This window comes from Peromyscus californicus, unplaced genomic scaffold (genome assembly GCF_007827085.1).
Source record: "Peromyscus californicus insignis strain IS unplaced genomic scaffold, ASM782708v3 Scaffold_4__1_contigs__length_199733344, whole genome shotgun sequence".
NCBI classification, from domain to species: domain Eukaryota; kingdom Metazoa; phylum Chordata; class Mammalia; order Rodentia; family Cricetidae; genus Peromyscus; species Peromyscus californicus.
Genome location: NW_026294562.1, coordinates 72,019,011 through 72,038,620, shown reverse-complemented (window position 1 = coordinate 72,038,620; position 19,610 = coordinate 72,019,011). Strand labels below are relative to the sequence as shown.

At 41.2% G+C, this 19,610-nt stretch overlaps 1 protein-coding gene across 3 annotated transcripts; it reads right to left on the bottom strand.

Annotated features, from left to right (window-relative positions):
* Positions 1 to 115: 115 nt before the first annotated feature.
* Positions 116 to 19,398, bottom strand: CUNH10orf88 (chromosome unknown C10orf88 homolog). 3 transcript variants are annotated; one of them, XR_008212788.1, is made up of 7 exons: positions 19,104 to 19,398; positions 18,394 to 18,600; positions 17,453 to 17,525; positions 15,270 to 15,476; positions 9,045 to 9,499; positions 600 to 2,412; positions 116 to 400 (listed from the first exon to the last, which is right to left on the bottom strand). XR_008212788.1 is itself a non-coding variant. In XM_052711736.1 (6 exons), the coding sequence occupies exons 1-6, from the start codon at positions 19,355 to 19,357 to the stop codon at positions 2,178 to 2,180; spliced, it is 1,431 nt and encodes a 476-aa protein (XP_052567696.1). In that variant the 5' UTR covers positions 19,358 to 19,398; the 3' UTR covers positions 116 to 2,177. The 3 variants fall into 3 exon arrangements, 2 of the variants coding, with proteins under 2 accessions (XP_052567696.1, XP_052567697.1); XM_052711736.1 differs by having other exon boundaries at positions 116 to 2,412; XM_052711737.1 differs by having other exon boundaries at positions 116 to 2,412; positions 19,194 to 19,397.
* Between the last annotated feature and the right edge of the window lie 212 nt (positions 19,399 to 19,610).

Below are 19,610 nucleotides of genomic sequence, written 5' to 3'. Positions count from 1 at the left end.
GGGCAGTTAAGAGCTGCTGGGGGCCAAGTCCAGGGAGGTCTCAGAGAAGGCCTGCTAGTTCTACTAGGTGTTAGCAGTTTCTTATCACCGCCAGAGAAAGAATTCAGAGATGAGAAAAGGAAAGAGAGGACAGTTTTATTACAGAGCAAAAGTACACACAGCAGGGACGGAGGACTTCCCGAGCCCTTATGCACAGGCTCTTCTTCTTGGTGGTCGTATTTTAAACTAGTTTGACTAGGAATATTTCTTTTCTTTGTCACATCGGGGTGCACAGCACAAGACCAAGCATGATGTCCACAATTAAAGGTTTTTTTGTTTTTTCCCAACCCAAAGCCCAATTTGATGTTTATGGATCCCATATCAAGCTGTTATCTGCATCTGGAGGTTCTGCTACCAGCCACTAAAAAAGTCAAGAGACAGAAAGAGGAAATGGGTTTTGTTTACACTTTTCATCAGAACCAGGGGAGCGTGGGGATGGGGAAATGTTCCTTTCTCCCTACTTTTCCTATAGCAGTGTTACAATCTACAGAAAAGAAGAAACAAAAGCCAGGAAACAAGTATACATATGCATATGTAGACCTAGCTGTGAAATAACTTACCAGAACTGTGAGCCATCTTTTCTGACAGGCGTCTGTTCTAGCGGCCTTCAGGCTCTTCTCATCCCCAACACAGGATTTCCTGGAGAGGCTGTAATTCTTCAGGGTCTATGTTACACTATGACAGACATCGTATGGTTTATGAGATGTGTTTCCATCTTTCACACTTCTTGCTTTTCTGTAACTTCTTCCCATGGGCCCCTTCCTGCTCCCTGGTCAGTCCCTACGTCACAAGGATCAGAGATGAAAATGCAGGGTTTGGCAGTAGAGCCGAGGCTGGGAAGGTGTGTCAAACTGAGATGGAGATGGTTTCAAAGTCTTCAACTAGGGGTCTCATCCCATCTTGCTGACCTGGGCAGCCCCAGCTAATGATTTATGGGCCTGAGGGCACTACTAAGTCATGGACGGTATTCTGTAAGAACCACAACTACCGAAAGCTGCAAAACCATGGACTGCAGCCGTAAGCGAGTGGATTGCTCCTCACAGATCAGGAAGTACATCTTACATCTGCACATGGTATGACTATCCTGCCAACCATAGCCCAAAGACCAGCAAAAGTGTGGTGTGACCTACATGCTGTGTCACCTCTGCCATGATCAAAACCAACAGGCATTTTAAAGAACAGTTTGCCAAAACAATGGATAAGTACGAAATACCCCTGTTCTTACAGAAGAGAAGAAAGAGAGAGAAAAGAAAAAAGAAAGAAAAACAAACAAACAATATAAGCAAATTAGCTAAAAAGAGTTCTATTCACTTCCAGGTGGTCTTAAGAGCAGATGCATTTAGGTACAGCTGTATTACCGAAAAGGATGTAACAGTTAGTTCTGAAAATTCAGTCTGTTGAAGATTACAAACCCCTAGATTCATCTATCTTAATCCTCGTTTTAGAGTTTCAGAATGTCACACATCATACATGCTAGAAAAGGCCTCTGGGAGAAGAAACTGTCAGTTCCAGAAAATAATTTCCTTCCATTTCCCCTGCAGCACCACACCTGAAATAGTGGGATTAAAATGAGCAATCTACAGCGACGCTGTAATGATCAACAGCACTACCCCTCGCTCTGTAAACTATCCCAGACAGCCCGAGCTCTGCACATATCCATCTCTGAGAAACAACAGGAAGTGTAAACTAGGAATCTGAATGAAAGAGTTCAGGTACCCAACTTTCCAAAAATAATTAGAAAAAAATCATAGCATTACTTTTCATACTCCTGAGACTATATTTTATAGGTAGGTATCTGTATAAATAAAAAATTCACTTCAAACATATGTAATATACAATACAGACTAATGAATTGCATTAGAAGTTCTTACACATCCCAAACACTTGAGCAATACAAGTACACATTTCTGTAAGAATGAATTATGGCAAGCAAAATAACTTAGGACTGCATCAGGGTGGCTGCTGTGCACAGACCTGGATATACAGTAACAAATGCCATGAAAATGAGCACTGAGGTCACCATGTAAGACAACGATCCTTCAAAGGACATTCAAGACTTGATTTCCATAACCTTTTTGGATTTGGGCTTTGTAATAAATATGTAATAAATATCTGCAATAATTGTGCATGTCAATAGCTTATCTCTCTCCATTGGAAAGTCTTTCCCTGGAGTCATAGTGTCTTAGAGGCATCCCTGGGGGTGGGGAGTTGGGATTTCGCAGCAAGTCCACTAACAAAGCCATTTTAGCATCTATGTGCTCCTGGAGCTGGTAGATCCTCTCATCAATGTGGTCCATAAGCTTCTTTTCCATCAGTTCCATGTTTTTAGAAAGAATCTTTTCCAAGTAGGAGCAAATAGGCTGCTCTTCCATCCTAAAAATAAAAATTTTAAGTATATCAATTTTCTCTTTTATGACAACAAAAACAAGAAAGTGAGCCAGCCAAAGAGCAGACAAGACGCACCACGGGCACTGGTCTCTACAACCGCTCTCCCCACGGCACACTGTCAGCTCTAAACCTACAACAGTGGCCACAGTCCTGAATGCACAACACTCTCCTATTAACTGCTCTGCCTAGTTAGACAACCAAGAACAACAGAGAGCAAAGGCAAGCAAAGGATAAGCTGAGGTTGGACTCTGTTGCTTGAGTGTTTTTCCAGCATGCAAGAAGCCTTGGGTTTAATCCCTAGCACAGCAGATGACCAGGTGCAGTGGTAAGGGAGACAGCCCAGTCACTAAAAGAACTGCCTTGTAAGCGTGAAGACCCAAGCTAGATTCTCAGAATACAAATTAAAAAGTGAAATTACAGTACTGAATGCTGGGACTGCGGAGATGGCTTAGTTTGGAAAGAAATTGCCATTCAAGTATGAAGACCTGGGTTCACATCCCCAGCATACTCCATAAGAAACCTGCTGCTGTGGCCTGCTGAGGAGGCAAGGAGATGATGTCCGACTGGCCAGCTAATCTTGCCAAATCAGGGAGCTCTGGATACAGCAAGAAACCCTGTCTCAAAAACCAAGGTAGGACATGACTGAGGGAGACACCCCAAACTGACCTCTCCCCTCCACCCATTTTTGCACAGACTTGCATGTACACCCTCATACATGAACACATACTACATAAATTCACATACACATGGCAGGCATGGTATGTAAACTTAAAATCCCAGCATTGGGTATATAAACACAAAAAACAAAAGGCTCTCAGCGGCTCACTAGCCAGCCAGCCTAGTTTGCAGAAAGAGACCCTATCTCAAAAGACAATGTGGATGGCTTCTGAGAACAACACCTGAGGTTGTCCTCTGGCTTCCACATGCTGAACATGCTTCATGTGCAAGCACACACAAACACAAGGTGTGACACACACCTGTAATTTCAGCACTTGGGAAATGGAGCCAAGAGGATCAAAAGTTCATGGTCAATTGCAGAGTCAATTGGAGGCTTGCCTGGGTGTGGTGGTTTGAATGAGAAAGACCTCCATAGCCCCATATATTTGAAATGTTTGGTCCCCAGTTGGTGGAACTGTTTGGGAAGGATTAGAAGGTGTGGTCTTCTTGGAGGAGGTATGTCCCTGGGGATGTGGGCTTTGAGGTTTGAAAAGTCCACACCATTCCCAGTTAGCTTGCCCTCGGCCTAGTGCTTAGATCAGATGTAGGCGCTCAGCTACTGCTTCACTGATATGACCACTTGCCTGCTACATGCTCCCCACTGTGATGGTCAGGGCCTCTAACCCCTGTAACCATGAGCTCCCAAATCAAACGTTTTCTTTTATAAGTTGACTTGGTCATGGTGTTTTGTCATGGCAACAAAAGTGACTAGGATACTGGGCTACATAAGAATCTGTCTCAAAAAACTAAGGCGCCTTCAGGAAAAGGTTGTTAGATTCAGTGAACACCAGAACAAGGAACCTTACAGTGGGGTCTACAAACCTTGTGTTCTCTCCTCCAGGGACTCAATGAGGTCCAAATTATCTTTGTACTAATAGAATGGTGGTATCTGACTCTTTCATTCTTATGCTCATGTGAACACACAGTGGCATTTTCCAAATGTACATGAGGTGTTATGTCCCTGCTCTAATAACCCACAGAAGTGGTAGCAGTGAATTCTTCTTTTCCTAGAATGTCCTAAGGAATAGATTGACTGTATAAATACGTGTATTTCAGACACTGACTCACTTTGCTTTCAGTGTGCTTACTAGTTACCTGTTATAAGGCACACAGAGAAGATTGCAGCCAAAAGCCAATACAGATTTTCACACATTAAAACATAATTTTCACTGAAGTTTTAAAAGAACTTATTTTTCATACTTATGCTAATATATGGCAGTTTGATTACTTCCTAACTGTGAAATAACAACAAAACCAGCATAGTAATATTTATACAACATGTACATAGAGCTCTGTGCAATTTTATCATGTGCACGATATTCGCCCCAACACCACCAGTCAAGATGCAGAACTTTTAACTACAGAGATACCCATCCTGTCATCTCCATTTGTCACACTTCCTTTCCTAACTCCAAGGATGTCTGCTATGTGCCTGCCTGAGTCTCTGCTGTTCCTCACCATAACTCACCTGAAAGCCATTCAGGTTGTTGTTTTTATAACTGCTGATTACCACTCCACAGTGTGGATACACCAGTTCTTAAAATTGTCTATTACAAAATATTTTGGTGTTTCCATTTTACAATTATTACAAAAAAGCTTCACCTGCGCAGCAGTGGTACACACCTTTAATCCCAGCACTCAGGAGGCAGAGGAAAGCTGATCTCTGTGAGTTCAAGGCCAGCTTGGTCTACAGAGCAAGTTCCAGGATGACAGCCAGACTTGTTACACAGAGAAACCCTGTCTTGAAGAAACAAAGCAAACCAAAACAAAACAAAGCAAATAAAGCATCTATGAACAATTGTGTACTGATTTATATATGGCCATAAAATTTCATTTCTCTAGGCTAAAAGCCTAGGAATATGTCTGCCAGGTTATATGATAATGTGCATCTAGTAGTTAAATTGTCAAAATATTTTTGGGTGACTATACCATTTTATGAACCCAGCAGTAAGCTGTAAGAGATTTAGTTCTCTAAGCGCGTGTGAGCATTTTTAAGTTTTAGTCATTCCAAGAAACACAGTTATCCTGTGGATTTTTATTTATTTTTATTTATTTATTTATTTATTTATTTTGGTTTTTCGAGACAGGGTTTCTCTGTGTAGTTTTGGTACCTGTCCTGGATCTTGCTCTGTAGACCAGGCTGGCCTCAAACTCACAGAGATCCGCCTGGCTCTGCCTCCCGAGTGCTGGGATTAAAGGCCTAAGTCACCATCGCCCAGCTTTATCTTGTGGCTTTAATATGCACTCCCCTGGTGACAATGAGGCCATGCTGGCCACCCTTCTCTGTGCTTGTCTGTTTCCTGTGTAGTCTCCCTAGCGCAAGATTCCTTGTCTTTCATCTGTTTTACTCAGTATTGTTTTAAATGCTGAATTGTGTGGTTTCTTTGCATGTTAGAAACAAGTCATTTCCTGAATTTGTGATTTATAAATATCTTCTTCCAGTTTATATTTAAATCATCTTAAGAGGGTCTCCACAGGCATAAGTTTGACATTTTGCTGGGGTCTACACATCATTTGTTTGTTGATCATGCTTTTGATGGTGTATCTTAGCACTTTTTTCCTAAGTTCCCAGCAGTTTCTCCCATATTAGAAAGTTTCTGTTTCCTTTTTGCTGTATGGCCCGTTTGTGTTCATTTTCAGAGAAGGTGTGAGATTCAGGTCTTGGTTTATTTTTGCCTGTGGATATCACATTGGCTTAGCAGCACCTTTAAGACTGCTCTTCAGCTGAACTGCAATGCTGGCAAGCCACCTCTGTGCTGTCCCGTCCACCGGCATGTCCCATCCCCTGCTGATGCCAGGCCTGACGCTACGGCTCTCCCATATCCTGATATATGAAATGATTTCTCTTGCTTCATCAGGCACATGTATCAATTAGGGGAATATTGTTGCTTTTACTATGCTGAAAAATCTATCAACATGGCATGTCTGTGCATTATTTTAAGCCTTTTCAAAATTTCTTCTGCCAATATTTTCTAATTTCCAGTTCACAGATGCTATTTTGTCAGCTATGTATAACTATTTTATAGATGTTTCAAATATGTATTTACATATATTTTATGTATTTCAAGTTATTTAGAATCTAGTTCAGGTGCCGGGGTAACAGTGGCTTCATAAAATGAGAATTTTTTTTCCTCTTTGATTTTCTGGATTATGTGAAAAACAGTGCTCTCTAAATGTCTGGCAGAATTTTCCAGTGGAACTATCTAGGCCAGGATTTTTTTTTTTTTTCCATAAACATCCTGTGTTAGCTAGCTTTCCATCACTGTGATAATATTTGAGAATAAACTTCAGGTTTACTTGACTCCTGGTCTCAGAGTTCTCAGCCCATAGCCTGCTTTCTCCATTTCTGTGGACCCGGGGTATGAATGTATGCCTGAGCAAAGTGGCTCACCTCATGACAGCCAGATAACAGAGAAGAAGAACCAGGGAGGGGCCTGGGATGAGACCTTCTCCATCTCCAAATATTACTAATAAAATACAACTACATCAGCAGAGTGCTCGCATGATCCAATCATCATTCAATAACTGGATCCATTAAGTGGAAATTAAGCCTTCAATATGGGATGCGTGCACACTGAAATGTCCAAGATTCTGCAGTAACAACTCTCTACTGCATCATCTCACACCGGCAGTTTGTATCTTCTCCTTTGTTTTCTAATCTTGTTAGAAGCTCATCAACTTTCACAAATTTTCAAAGAATCACCTTCTTTTTTTCATTATTTTCTTGTTCTTATGAACCTCCTTTGGCTTTCTGAATGCCAGAGTTGTAGGTTCATGCCACCAACGGACTTTGAATTCAGTCTTTAATGGCTTAGAACTACTCAGAGCATCTATTTTATTGTTTCATTTTCTAAAACGTTTATTTTATGTGTATGGGTGTTTTGCTTGTATGTATGCATATGTGCCATGTGCGTGCCTAGTGCCCACAGAGGTCAGGAGAGGGCACTGGAGCTACTGGGGCTAGAGTTACAGGTGGTTGTAAGCCATGTGGGTGCTGGGAATTAAACCAACAAATGTTCTTAACTGCTGAGCCACCTCTCTAGCCCTTATTTCATTTTTTGGGTAGTAGTTTTGTGCCACCGTCCTCAGAGCCATCTTCACTAGGGCAGCACGTGATGCTACAGACCCGTCATCACTTCTTCAGCTACGGCCCACACACTTTCACCTCTGCATGTTCACTCAGTTTTATGTACTTTAAAATATATTTCTGTTGAGATTTCTTTGGTGTGTGAAGTGTATGTTGTATACATGTGTACATGTTCACGTGGATGCATATGTGTATGTATACATGAGCTTATAGAGCAGGAGGCTGATAGCTGGTGTTTACCTCTGTCACTCTATTTGTTGAGACAGTCTCTCACAGAACCTAGAGCTCAGTGATTTAGTAAAACTAGCTGGCCAGCAATCCCCAGGGATCCTCCTGTCTGTGTCTCCCCAGCACCAGGATTATAGGATTACAGGTGTACACCACTAGGTGTTTTGTTTTTTAAAAATAGGTACTAAGGCTTAAAAACCAGCTCCTCGGGCTTGCAGAGCAAGCACTTTACCAACTGAGCCATCTCTCCAACCCCTAGACTTCTTCAATCAGGTAAACTACGTTGTTTAATCATCAAGTGTTTGGAAATGTTTCTATTGTCTTTCTGTTACTGGTAAATGATTTCTTATCTTTCTTTATGGTCAGAGAAAATACTCCTATGATTTCAGTACTCTTAAGTTTGGTGAGGCTTCTTTGACTTGAAATGCAATCTCTTTCCTTCTTTATGACTTGAAATACAATCTGATGGGAATGTCGCTCTATATGCTGTGAATGTGTATTGCTCTGATTGGTTGATAAATAAAACACTGACTGGCCAGTAGCCAGGCAGGAAGTATAGTATAGGTGGGATAAGCAGAGAGAACTCTGGGAACAGGAAGGCTGAGTCAGGAGTCGCCAGCCAGACACAGAGGAAGCAAGATGTGAAGACAGAACTGAGAAAAGGTGCCAAGCCATGTAGCTAAACATAAATAAGAATTATGGGTTAGTTTAAATGTAAGAGCTAGTCAGTGGTAGGCCTGAGCTAATGGCCAAGCAGTTTTAATTAAAATAAGCCTCTGTGTTTACTTGGGTCTGAGTGGCAGTTGCGGGACCTCAGGACCGCAGGACCTGGACAGGGCCAGAAAAAAACTTGAGCTACAACAATCTATTTCCTTCTTTATGACCTGAAATATAATCTATTTCTGTGAATCTTCCAGACATGAACAAAACTGTATTCTGCTATTGTCAGTAGAACTTAGTATAAGTGCTGATGTAATCATGTTGGTGGTTGGTGATGTTTTCTTCCAAACTAATCCAAGCAGCATTTTCAGCTGTAAACTTTAAACTAAGAAGATTCAACAGTAAAGGAAAATGGTTAATCTGAACTATGACCAGAGTCCTATATTTCAGACTAGAATACTATTTTGACAGAATATATCTGTGAAAAGGATTAGGAATGTGCTACTTGGCAACATCCTAATCAAACATATGCTACACAGATAACAGACTGAGACCAGAGGAGAAGAGCTCCTACATTATAAATAATTCCCATCCCACTATAGTTTTTGACTATAAACAAGCTACAAAGGTAATCTGTTACAATGGCATGCGTAACACACCTAGTCAAAAACTGTAAATTCTCACAGTTCTTCCAAATTCATGCCCATAACTTTGTATTGCAACCCTGAAACTGTCCAACACCAATTCCAGACACTCCCTTTAATGCAGTCCACTCTATCCCATTCCCAGTAAGTGTGTCAATGATGAACTGTAACTGCTGGGAACAGCCCATCAGGTAGTGCAACTGAGGCAAATCTGTTTTCCTTCATCTTCCTCTCCCACCTACCAAATCTCAACTCTAATTGCTTTAAGATAAAATACTTACGAAACACCGACGAGGCTCTCTCGGGGCTTGGAGACGTTTTCTTGCCACCTGGCGCTATGTCCCACACGGAGATGGTTCACCTGACTACATAAATTCTGCAGGAAAGGAAGCAGCTCAGAGTTGGGCACGCCTGAGTTGCCACTTGCCTTCTTTGGTAAGAAAGAAGACACTGCGTTTTTAAGATCACTTTCAAGAAGGGAATGGTTTTGTGGTACAAGGTGACACTCATCGTGGTTTGTGGTATTTCCTTCTCCAGGTGGCTGTGTGCTTTTATCAATAAGAGCCTTCAAATTTTCAGAGATGGCTGAAGGTGTCAATCCAGTTCTAAAAGGAAACGGTGTAGAGGACGTCTTATCTAAGACTCCTGAAGAAGGCGAAGACTGCAGTGCGATCAGATGCTTGTATCCTGTGGTTCCCAACACCGACTGAAGCTCATCTCCAATGGGAAGACATTTCTGAGCAAGGAAAACAAGGGAAGAGTAAAGAGTGAAGGCTGAGCTTTGGAGTGCTGCTAGAAGTAAGGCACTGTGCATTCTTTTGTTAATCCTCAACTGCATCCCCGGACCCCCATGAAGAAAGCTGTTACTGTTCAATGTTAAGGAGAGGAAACCAAAGTGATAGGTTACTGCCCACAGAAACCAGACAGTAAGTGGCAGGGTTGGGACATAAACTTCCTTTAATCATTTCAGTTGCTTTTCCTAAGGAACATATTAAAGTATACACTACTACGATAGTAAAATACACTAACAGGCTATAATGTTTTCACTACTAAAGGCTTCCTTATGACAGTAACATATAAGATTAGTCACAAGAGTTGATCATTTTCTTTTAGATTTTTTATTTTTATGTACATATGCACATATATGCACCAGGTACGTGGAGGTGCCCACAGGGGCAAGAAGAAGGTGTTGGCTTCTGGAACAGGAGTTATAAGCAGTTGTGAGCCACCTGATAATGATGCTGGAAACAGGACTCAGGGCATTTGCAAGAGCAGCAAGTATGCTTGACTGCTGAACAATCTCTGTAGCCCCCAATCAATTACCTTCTCCAAATTCAACCTAAAATGCCCAATTTTCAAAATATTTTTCAATATATGCCCAATTTTCAATATATATAAAACTATTCATTTTACCATGAGTTTTCATGGAAGTTACATGGTGGACAGTTGCTCTGTAGATGTTCTATGGATATATCTGTGACATTTTTGATGACTGAAATAACCTATTCCTTGGCTGTTTGCTTTAAAAATTTCTAGGATAATGAGAGTTATATTCTGGGGCCACAACTAAACTCCTAAGACAACCCTGGCTTATCTTAAAAGGAAAGCTGACTACTTCCCTATTATGCCTTTCAGTTTTTCTAGTAAAGAAAAGTAAAATGACCTCCAGTCTAACAAACACTGTCAAGACAAATGACTTGATTTCAACTTCAAAATCTAGACACCAATCATGGACTTTTTTTTTTAACCAGGGACTATCATCTCCCATTATGACTAGTCAACAGCCTTTTTTTTTTTTTTTTGGTTTTTCAAGACAAGGTTTGTCTGTGTAGTTTTGGTACCTGTCCTGGATCTCACTCTGTAGACCAGGCTGGCCTCGAACTCACAGAGATCCACCTGGCTCTGCCTCCCAAGTGCTGGGATTAAAGGAATGCACCAACATTAAAGGCATGCACCAATGCCGCCCGGCTAGTCAACAGCTTTTGAGAGACGGGTACAAAAAGTAATCACCAAGATTAGTTGAAGAAACTACGTTAATATATTCATCTAAATACTCTAAATATTATCATTAGGCCAAACCAAATCTGCAAGGCATTTATCCAACAAACTTTTACCCGAAATCTTGTGCTACATTCCATTTCAAGCATAAGACATATGTCAGTGAGCAAACTAAATTAAAATCCCTGACCTCGCCGGGCGGTGGTGGCGCACGCCTTTAATCCCAGCACTCGGGAGGCAGAGCCAGGCGGATCTCTGTGAGTTCGAGGCCAGCCTGGTCTACAGAGCGAGATCCAGGAGAGGCGCAAAGCTACACAGAGAAACCCTGTCTCGAAAAAACCAAAAAAAAAAAAAAAAAAAAAAAAAAAAAGATAAAAAAAATCCCTGACCTCACATGGAGCCTACGTGATACATGAGCAGGCGGTGCCCTAAAGGAGGGGAAGAGGGAATATATTGCAGGATGGAGATGATGATAAATATTTTAGGGGAAAAAATCAAAGAGGAAAGGAGAATAATGGCCAGGGAAGTAGAGGTGTGTAGGAGGGGGTGTCTGTAATAGACAGTCTCCACCTAACTCCTTTTACTGAACTTCATTTTCAAACAGGCTCTTTGTAGAGAAATGTTACCCTGTTGTCAACTTATCCTGTTCTACTGAACACCAGTTTTGAATAAATCTTAACATATTCCTGGAAGAAAAAAAATCATCTATATTTACACAATCATAACATCTGACATCTTTCCTTTGGCTTGAAGGAGCTTCATTTAGTCATAATGAAAATGCCACTTCTCCAGGGAAATGAAATACATATACTAACAGTAATGGTATTTACACTATAGTCCATGTCAAAACTATGGGGTTGCCATTAGTTAAGCAGAAAAAAAAATAGATAATCATAAATGTAAAAATATTTGTTAAAATAAAAACAAAAATTAGCCAGCAGAAATGTAAAGTGCAGTAATGGGAAACAGATTCCAGACTCTCTGGTCACAGGGTACATGGTAATAACCCATCACCGTGGCTGTCCCTTCCATGTGTTCCATACACAGAGAAAACTCAAGGACACACCACCAACTGTTGCCTTGGTTACCTCTGGGGAACAGAAGGACAGCAGCAAGAACACTGCTGTTTTTATCTAATAACTTTCTTTGAGTGAAACTCGTGGAATAAAAAAGCTACTATTAATAGAATAAAACAAAAAAAAAAGGAATTTTTTCCCCAGAGTCAAGTTTTTAAAACGCAGAAATCAGTGAGCTGATTATATTTGATTCCTCACTCTCCTTTAATCATTTCCACAATCCTTCCATAGTTGTCTTACTGCTTTTTTACATCTTCTACTAAGAGATTATACAATACACATGAACTTTGCCCCAGAAGTCACTATTAAAAGTATTGATTTCTGCCAGGCGGTGATGGTGCACACCTTTAATTCCATCACTCAGGAGGCAGAGGCAGGTTGATCTCTATAAGTTTGAGGTCAGCCTGGTCTACAGAACAAGTTCCAGGACAGCCAGGGCTGTTACACAGAAAAACTCTGTCTCAAAAAACAATAAACAAACCAAAAATACTTATTTGTGAATTCCACCCTGTCAGATTTAGTAGGTAAAAAGCAAGAGCCTGGAGGCAACCTTCTGAAGACATTACAAAGGACTCTGCATTCCATGGAACATATTTTAAGAAAAATCAGACTAGCCGGACACAGTGGTGCACGCCTTTAATCCCAGCAGTCTCCAAGGAGGCAGAGGCAGAGGCAGGAGGAAGGATGTCAGTGAGTTTGAGGTCAGCCTGGTCTACAAAGCAAGTTCCAGAACAGCCCGTACTACATACAGAGACCTTGCATAAGACAAATGGAAAGAAAAAAAAAAATTAAACTGCCATAACTTCTAAAAAGAGACAAATCTCACAAGTTGACAAATATTTCCATTATCCTCAATATTCCTTTATATATCCACCTTCTAATTTCCTCTTTATGTCTAAACTTCTTGGGGAAAAAATGTTTGCATTCAATACCTCCCAAACTCAGCTACTACTAACCCTCCATAATGTGTTTTATATCCTATTGTTATCTAAAATCACTCAAAGAAGTATTTATATGATAAACGAAATGTGCAAATGTGTATATATACACATAGTGCCATAAACAAAACAGACAACTCCCTGATTGCACTTTTAAACCCAACACTCAGCATTCTCACTTCAGTGAGAAAAACAAAAGCAGTAACTAGAAAATACATGACAAAGTGGTCAGAAGGGTGAAAATGAAACTATGATAAAGATTAAGAAGGTTGTGCACTATAAATTGGGTGACAAGTCTAATTAAGAATATAACGATTAAGGTGAAATTAGAATAATAAGAAAATAGATAACAATAATATCACAGGAGGAGAATTCCAGCCAAAGAAAACAACTGAACACAAAGGCTGGGAGGTAGCAACATGTCTGTATATGTGAGGAATAGGAACATGAGAATGTCTGGAACAAGGGATCCAAAGATCTGTAGCCAAGATGAGGAGGGAAGGAGGGCCAAGATAATATAAATATCTAGATGCATACTAAATGCAAAGACAAGTGATCAGAGCTTTACACATTGGAGTTCATTCTGCTTGGGTGCTAAGGGTGGGCTGTGGCTGAGCAGAAGGACTGGCAGGAACCTAAGGGACCCAAGTGAGATCATGCTGGATAGGAAACAAGCCAGAGACTGCCATTTGTTTTAAAATGCTTTTGTGGTTCTGAAATCTTAGATTCTCCTGGTTCTTTCCTTTACCTATACCCCAGGACTACGTTGACTTCAGCAGTGAAACCATGCAGTATTTACAAATGTTTTCAGTATTTTCCTTAAATTTCCACATCAATCCTGTGATCTTTACAGTAGCATCACTTAAATTTTCTAGGAGACAATTTCATTATAAAAATACATGACTGACCCTGCTGAGGGAGCCGGAACTACTGAGTGACAGGACAAGAGCTTAGCGTCAGCTAACCTGATGTTAAAGCCTCTCTTTGATCACACCTGCTACTTGATCGTACTGGCGCCTCCTGTTCTGGCGCCTCCTTCCTCTCCCCATATTTTGCTAGATGTAGCTACTCTCCAAGAGTCTTGCTTTCCAGTTTCAGCCTCTTTGTTCGCAGGGTTTCTACTGTGGGTACATTTCCCAAACCTCCTTTGTAGCCAGCCACCTCCTCTCTCCTGATCCTGTCTGCAAATGCTAAAATACCCTTCCAGGCAATCCTTTGTTCCCAACTAAATTTAATATTCCCAAAATTAGACACCTTTTACCAAGTGTCCTCATCCCTTTGGTTCCATTTATATTTCTGGTTAATGCCATCCTCAAAGCCTCAATTTCTCATGTGACTTGATTTTCTCCTTCAATAGTGGTATTAACTGTCTAGTCCCAATGATGCCATGCTTCATGGTTTATTAATCTCACAACCCAGTATCATGGTACAACACTTAGCCGGGACCCCATCACCGCTCATCTGGGTAAGGGAAAGCACATACAGCTGGTCTCTCTGATGTAGTCTTACTTTCTTTTGATTTACCTTCCACAGAATAGTGGAATAAAATCTCTTTAAAAATAGGCCAAAAACATTTACAAACTTAAGTGATCTCTGTGCTAGATCTCTATGTCCAGCACAATCTTTAAATCTTTGAATCTCTCCTGTCTATTCACTTCCTTTCACTTCTTAGCTAGGTCCTACTCCTTCTAGCACTGAAGATCTTATCCATTACTAGCATTTCTCTAAAATAACCAACCTCTAGATGGACCTGATTAGCCCTACCTTCCTCTCTAATAGCCCAGATGAAATGCCACTTACTTCAGTACATCTTTCTTAATCTCATCATTCCCCAGGTACAGTGTTTAAAGACTGGCTACACACTATCTGATCACCTTTATACAGTCAAAAGGGAGCAAGCCAGAGTCTTGTTCACTGCTGAATGAACACATAAAATGAATTCAGGGAAAACTGAAGCTATGCAGTCAGAACATTTGTAGAAGGGCAAGTCTACAAAACGTTGATTTTTATAAAAATTAAAAATAGAAGACAGTTAAAACAATAGTAGAAATTAAAAGGAAAAAAATCAATATACTATATTATCATATTAAAGGTCAGCATTAAAAAATAGTTTGGTTGTTTTTTTTTTTGGAGGAGGGGCAGTGTGTGTGTGTGTGTGTGTGTGTGTGTGTGTGTGTGTGTGTGTGTGTGTGTGTGTTTGGGAGCAGGGGAGCTCTGAAGTCAGGATTACCTCAAGTTCTCACCTTCCACCTCTTTGGGACAAGGTCTAAACCTCTTGGTATATAGCAGACTAAGTGGCCTGTGAACATCAGGGGATTCTCAGGCCTTCACCTCCCATCTTTTGGTAGGAATACAGGAATTACAGACCTGTTTAATAATGCTTCCTGTTTTTACATGGACTCAGGTCATCAGGCTTGCATAGCAAGCCTTTTACCCACTGAGCCATCTCCCCACACCAGCATTTTAAAATTTAATAAAATATCTCTCTACTTGCCTGCTGCTGAAACCTAATCATGTTCATCAGCTGCTGAGCTCCAGGAGATAACTTTGACCCCATGGACTCCATTATGGTTTGGATATTGTCGAGGTCTATCCGTGATCCTAGAGCAGAAGAGCTTGGTGAAGGACTGGCTGACCTTGGTCTCACGTGCACCACAACTTTACTGATGAGCACACACTGCTTTTCACCGAAGGACAGCAGCTATCATGAAACAAAAACATTCCAGGAAATGACAGTGGTATTAAAAACAACCATCACTTAAGGTGACTTCTTAGTACTACCAAAGCAAGACAGGGCATTCAAGAGCCTAAAAATTAACTTCAAGTACATTTCAAGTTTTCTTTATAGTAGTCAAAGTTAGAAAATAAATTCCAATGTATCATGAGGCAAACATAAATACTTAAACAAAGAAATCCTTCCCAAGCCATAAGATACCCATAAAGAATATGAAAGGTTTGTTTACTTGATTTAAGGAATTAAAAATAAGCCACAGCTGGCTGGGGGTATCGCTCAGTGGTAGAGCACTTGACTAGCATGCTCAAGGCCCCAGGTCTGAGTCCTCGGTATCACCAAGGAGAAGAAGAAACCTAAGAGCCCTTGATCCTAGCATTCCCCAGCTGGCTTTAATATTATTTAATATAAAATAAAACTGTCCAGATGCCCATACAGCATTTATCTAAATCCGAACCATAATTCAGTCTTGTGTAGTTCAGAAATGAAGGGATGTCATGCTAGAACTACTTTATACGTAATAGATGATGATTTACATAAAAAGTGGAGTTCGGGGTGACTTTCTAACAGGGTAAAGGATACTCAGTGGTGTAAGTCAAGCTTGGAACCCGGCTCTCCTGGCTTTTATCACTACAGACTTTCCATTTTTGTTTATGATGTCTTTCCACTCGCTTTGGGGTACTGAGAGAATAGTAACCAGGGTTTCAAGCATGCTAGTTCAGTGCTCGCCACCAGGCCGTCCTCCCATCACTCTGACAGTGTAGGCTGTGTATGGTTCTGAACCCAAAGATGTTTCATATGTGGTATAAGGGGAAGGGTTAAATCAGACACACCCGAGTTTAGATTCTGAGTTCTGCTACTTTGTCACCCGTGCAGTCCTGGGCACATGCTAAGAGTAAACCCGAGGATGGAAAGATGACCGCCGAGGTTGGCGCCAAAGCAACCACTATGTCTCACTGAGTAAGAGCTCAGAACTCTGAACTAGGAACATTTACACAGGCTTTCACATAGGCCAGAGGGATCCCCTAATTGAACGCTCTCTTCAGAATTAGGAATTGATATTCCTAAATGCCTAGTGCAATGTCTGTTATCAATAGGTACTAAATATTCACTAGATAAATTAAATCACTTAATTTACATGCCTTTACAAGCTGTTAAATATTTCCACTTAAACTGACATTGGAATAACCAGTTCTGTGAACTGGGCTCGTCAATGAAAATCATTTATTTGTTTTCTTATCTTAAAACTAAGTCTTACTGTCCTCTGTGATAATAAGCACATAATTTCAGAGATAAAAAGGACCTACGAATTTGGTTTCTAGAACCCATTAATTTTCCTCTTGAAGTAGGCCCAGATAGTTAAGAAAACTAACATTATCCAAAGCACTCATTGGCAACAAAGCTGAATTAGTATTTCTGACTTGCCTCGAGTTTTCCAACTCAGTACCTAGTCCTAAACTCTGACAACATCATTAATGTTTATCTCAAGAACATTTTTCTGGCTAAAGACAACAGTCCAAATTCCTTAAAATTTCTGGCTCTCATTTGAACTTTTCCTTCATTCTTTACATACAGGGCCAGGTTCGCTTTGCCTTTTTTGGTACTACAGTTTTAAAGAAAGATTTTTAAGATGTTTTTAGCTGAGCTTCATAATGCTTCAAAATACAGTACTACTATATCGACAAAACATTTTCTATAACTAAGAAATTACTCCACTTTAAAGAGAATTTCAATGTCTAAAGGGATTGATAGGGTTTTTTTTTGTTTTTTTTTTTTTTTTTTTTTTTATAGAAAATAATATCCCTCTCCAAGCTAACTAAACATTTCTGAGCTAGACCTAGGAACCAAGTTGGACTAATTGTACTACCAAACCAAGAGAAAATAAGTATGTATAGAACAAAAACAATTTGATTAACTTTAAATCTTAAAATTTAGTGATGACTTACCTTTATTTTACAAGCATGTGTGGGAGATTCCAATTTTAGGTATTTTTTGTACAACAGAATCTTTTCATGTTCACTAAAATAAAAGAATTCATTTTAACAGCCAATGATTATAAGCATTAATATATACTTAAGAACAAATGTTTCCTGGGATTCCCTTTTCCTGGTCAGGCCCAGGGATTAAGAGGTTCCTGGCTGTGCTGCACTGCTTGGAGGAGCTTTATCTCCCACTTACCAGCTACGTGAGAAAACTCAACTAAGTAGCACAGGGCATATTTAAAAGTTCTGTACATACGACTACTATTTCTAACATGCATATAACATAAAGAGTTTGGATTATATTGATAGATTTGGGCAGAACCTTGTAAAGAGACTAGGAAAAAAATCACAAATTGTCCATCTTATAATAAGTTAATGAGCACACTGATGTGGCAGTCTTAGGTTGCTATATCATTTATAAGGAGCTTTCTAGAAGGAAGTATATTCAGGGTTTCAGAATGTCTCACTGTTGTAAAAATTAGACCCCACTGAGTTAAATGAGAGAAAAGAATCCTTTTTTGTTTGTTTGTTTTCGAGACAGGGTTTCCTCTGCATAATAGCCCTGGCTGTCCTGGAACTCACAGAGATCCTCCTTAAAAGTGTGTGCCACCACACCTAGCTGAGAAACAAGAATACTTACCAGGACTTTAGTCTAATAAAACTCTTCCACTAATTACCAGTGACCTACCAATTCACTTCCAGTTAATTAGCCCTAAATTTCCGTATTTATAAGCCCGCTCATCTGCCCTGTCTTTTGAATTTTGAAGGCTTAGTGGTCTAACCTATACTTATTGGTATGCTTTTAACTTCTCTCCCCTAACCTCTGGTGTCAGTGTTAGACTATCCACAAATGTTGAAAGAGCTAAGAATAAAGACTAATGCTTTCACCTGGACAAGTCACAAACCTGTCATCCAGGACAGTGCAGACATTCTTGCCCCGACTGGTTCCACAATATTCCTCTCCTAAGTATACTTCCATGTTTCTTGCTGAACTCAGAACGCCAACAGAAAGGATTTCTTCACCCCCATTAGGTCCACACTTCAGGTAAAGGAAGCAGGGATTTTCATCTCGGGGGCTCAGGCTGCTCTTCAGACTCACCAGATCAGGAGGGCTGAGAAGGAAATTGATAAAACATCACACAGAGAACTTTTCTGAGTAGAACCATAACCCATCTCTTCAAACTCACTTCTACTTGCCCTGAGGGTCAAGAACCTTTCCCAAGACCCACAGATGCTCCACACTGAATTCATAAAGAAGGGAGGTTTGAGGCGTCGGGCATCCTCTTCCACCTTTCCTAGACCGTGGTCATTCTACTCAAATCTCTAATTAATCGCAGTCAATTAAAAACGTTCTCAGTGTGTGAAGAAAAAACAACGATATGTCTTTTTCTAAGTTGCCGTGGTTCTTTATGGTTGGACTTGTCCCGCTCCAGTTCCCCTGAATAGAAAGTTGGCTGGTTTCGGGGTGGTGGCGAGGAGGGTTCTAAACAGGAGCCTGGGGAGGTGTTCCCGCTGACTCTAGGATCCTGAATCCGAGTTTCCAGCCCTCTCCGGCCCAGCGCGCAGCACTTGCCCGCAGCCTCGCCCACCTCCCGGCACCGCTCCCTCAGCCCACCCCAGCCGGCCCCGCGGCCTCGCTCGGCTCTCCCGTCCTCCTCCCAGCTTCTCAGCAGCGTGGCTGTCACTCGGCCCCGGCCCGGCGCACCCCGGAGCTGGCGGGGCCAGCAGCGGCTCGAAGTTCAAGTCTTGGGCACCTGGCCCAATCCGGGTAAGGAGGAGGCTTTGGGTCAGCGCCCCGCACGCCGCATCCCAGGACGAGGTCAGCGTCGGGCCGCGGTCCAGACCCGGATCTTCGATCGCGGTCTCCATTCTGTCTCCTCCAAGCCCAAGCAGCACCGGAACCTCTCTCGCGGAGCTTGCGTTTCCTTCAGTGCCGAGCGGAGGTGAAGGTTCAGTACAACTTCCGGTTCTTCCCCCCCCCCCCCCCCCCCCTTCCTCCTTCAAATCCCGGGAAACCAACCAATTTAAATGCGCATGCACATATCATCTGACTTCTAGATGTTCAAAATCTTAGCGGGATGCGATTGAGGCTGTCGCTTGTGACTTTCTCGCTCCCGTCGCA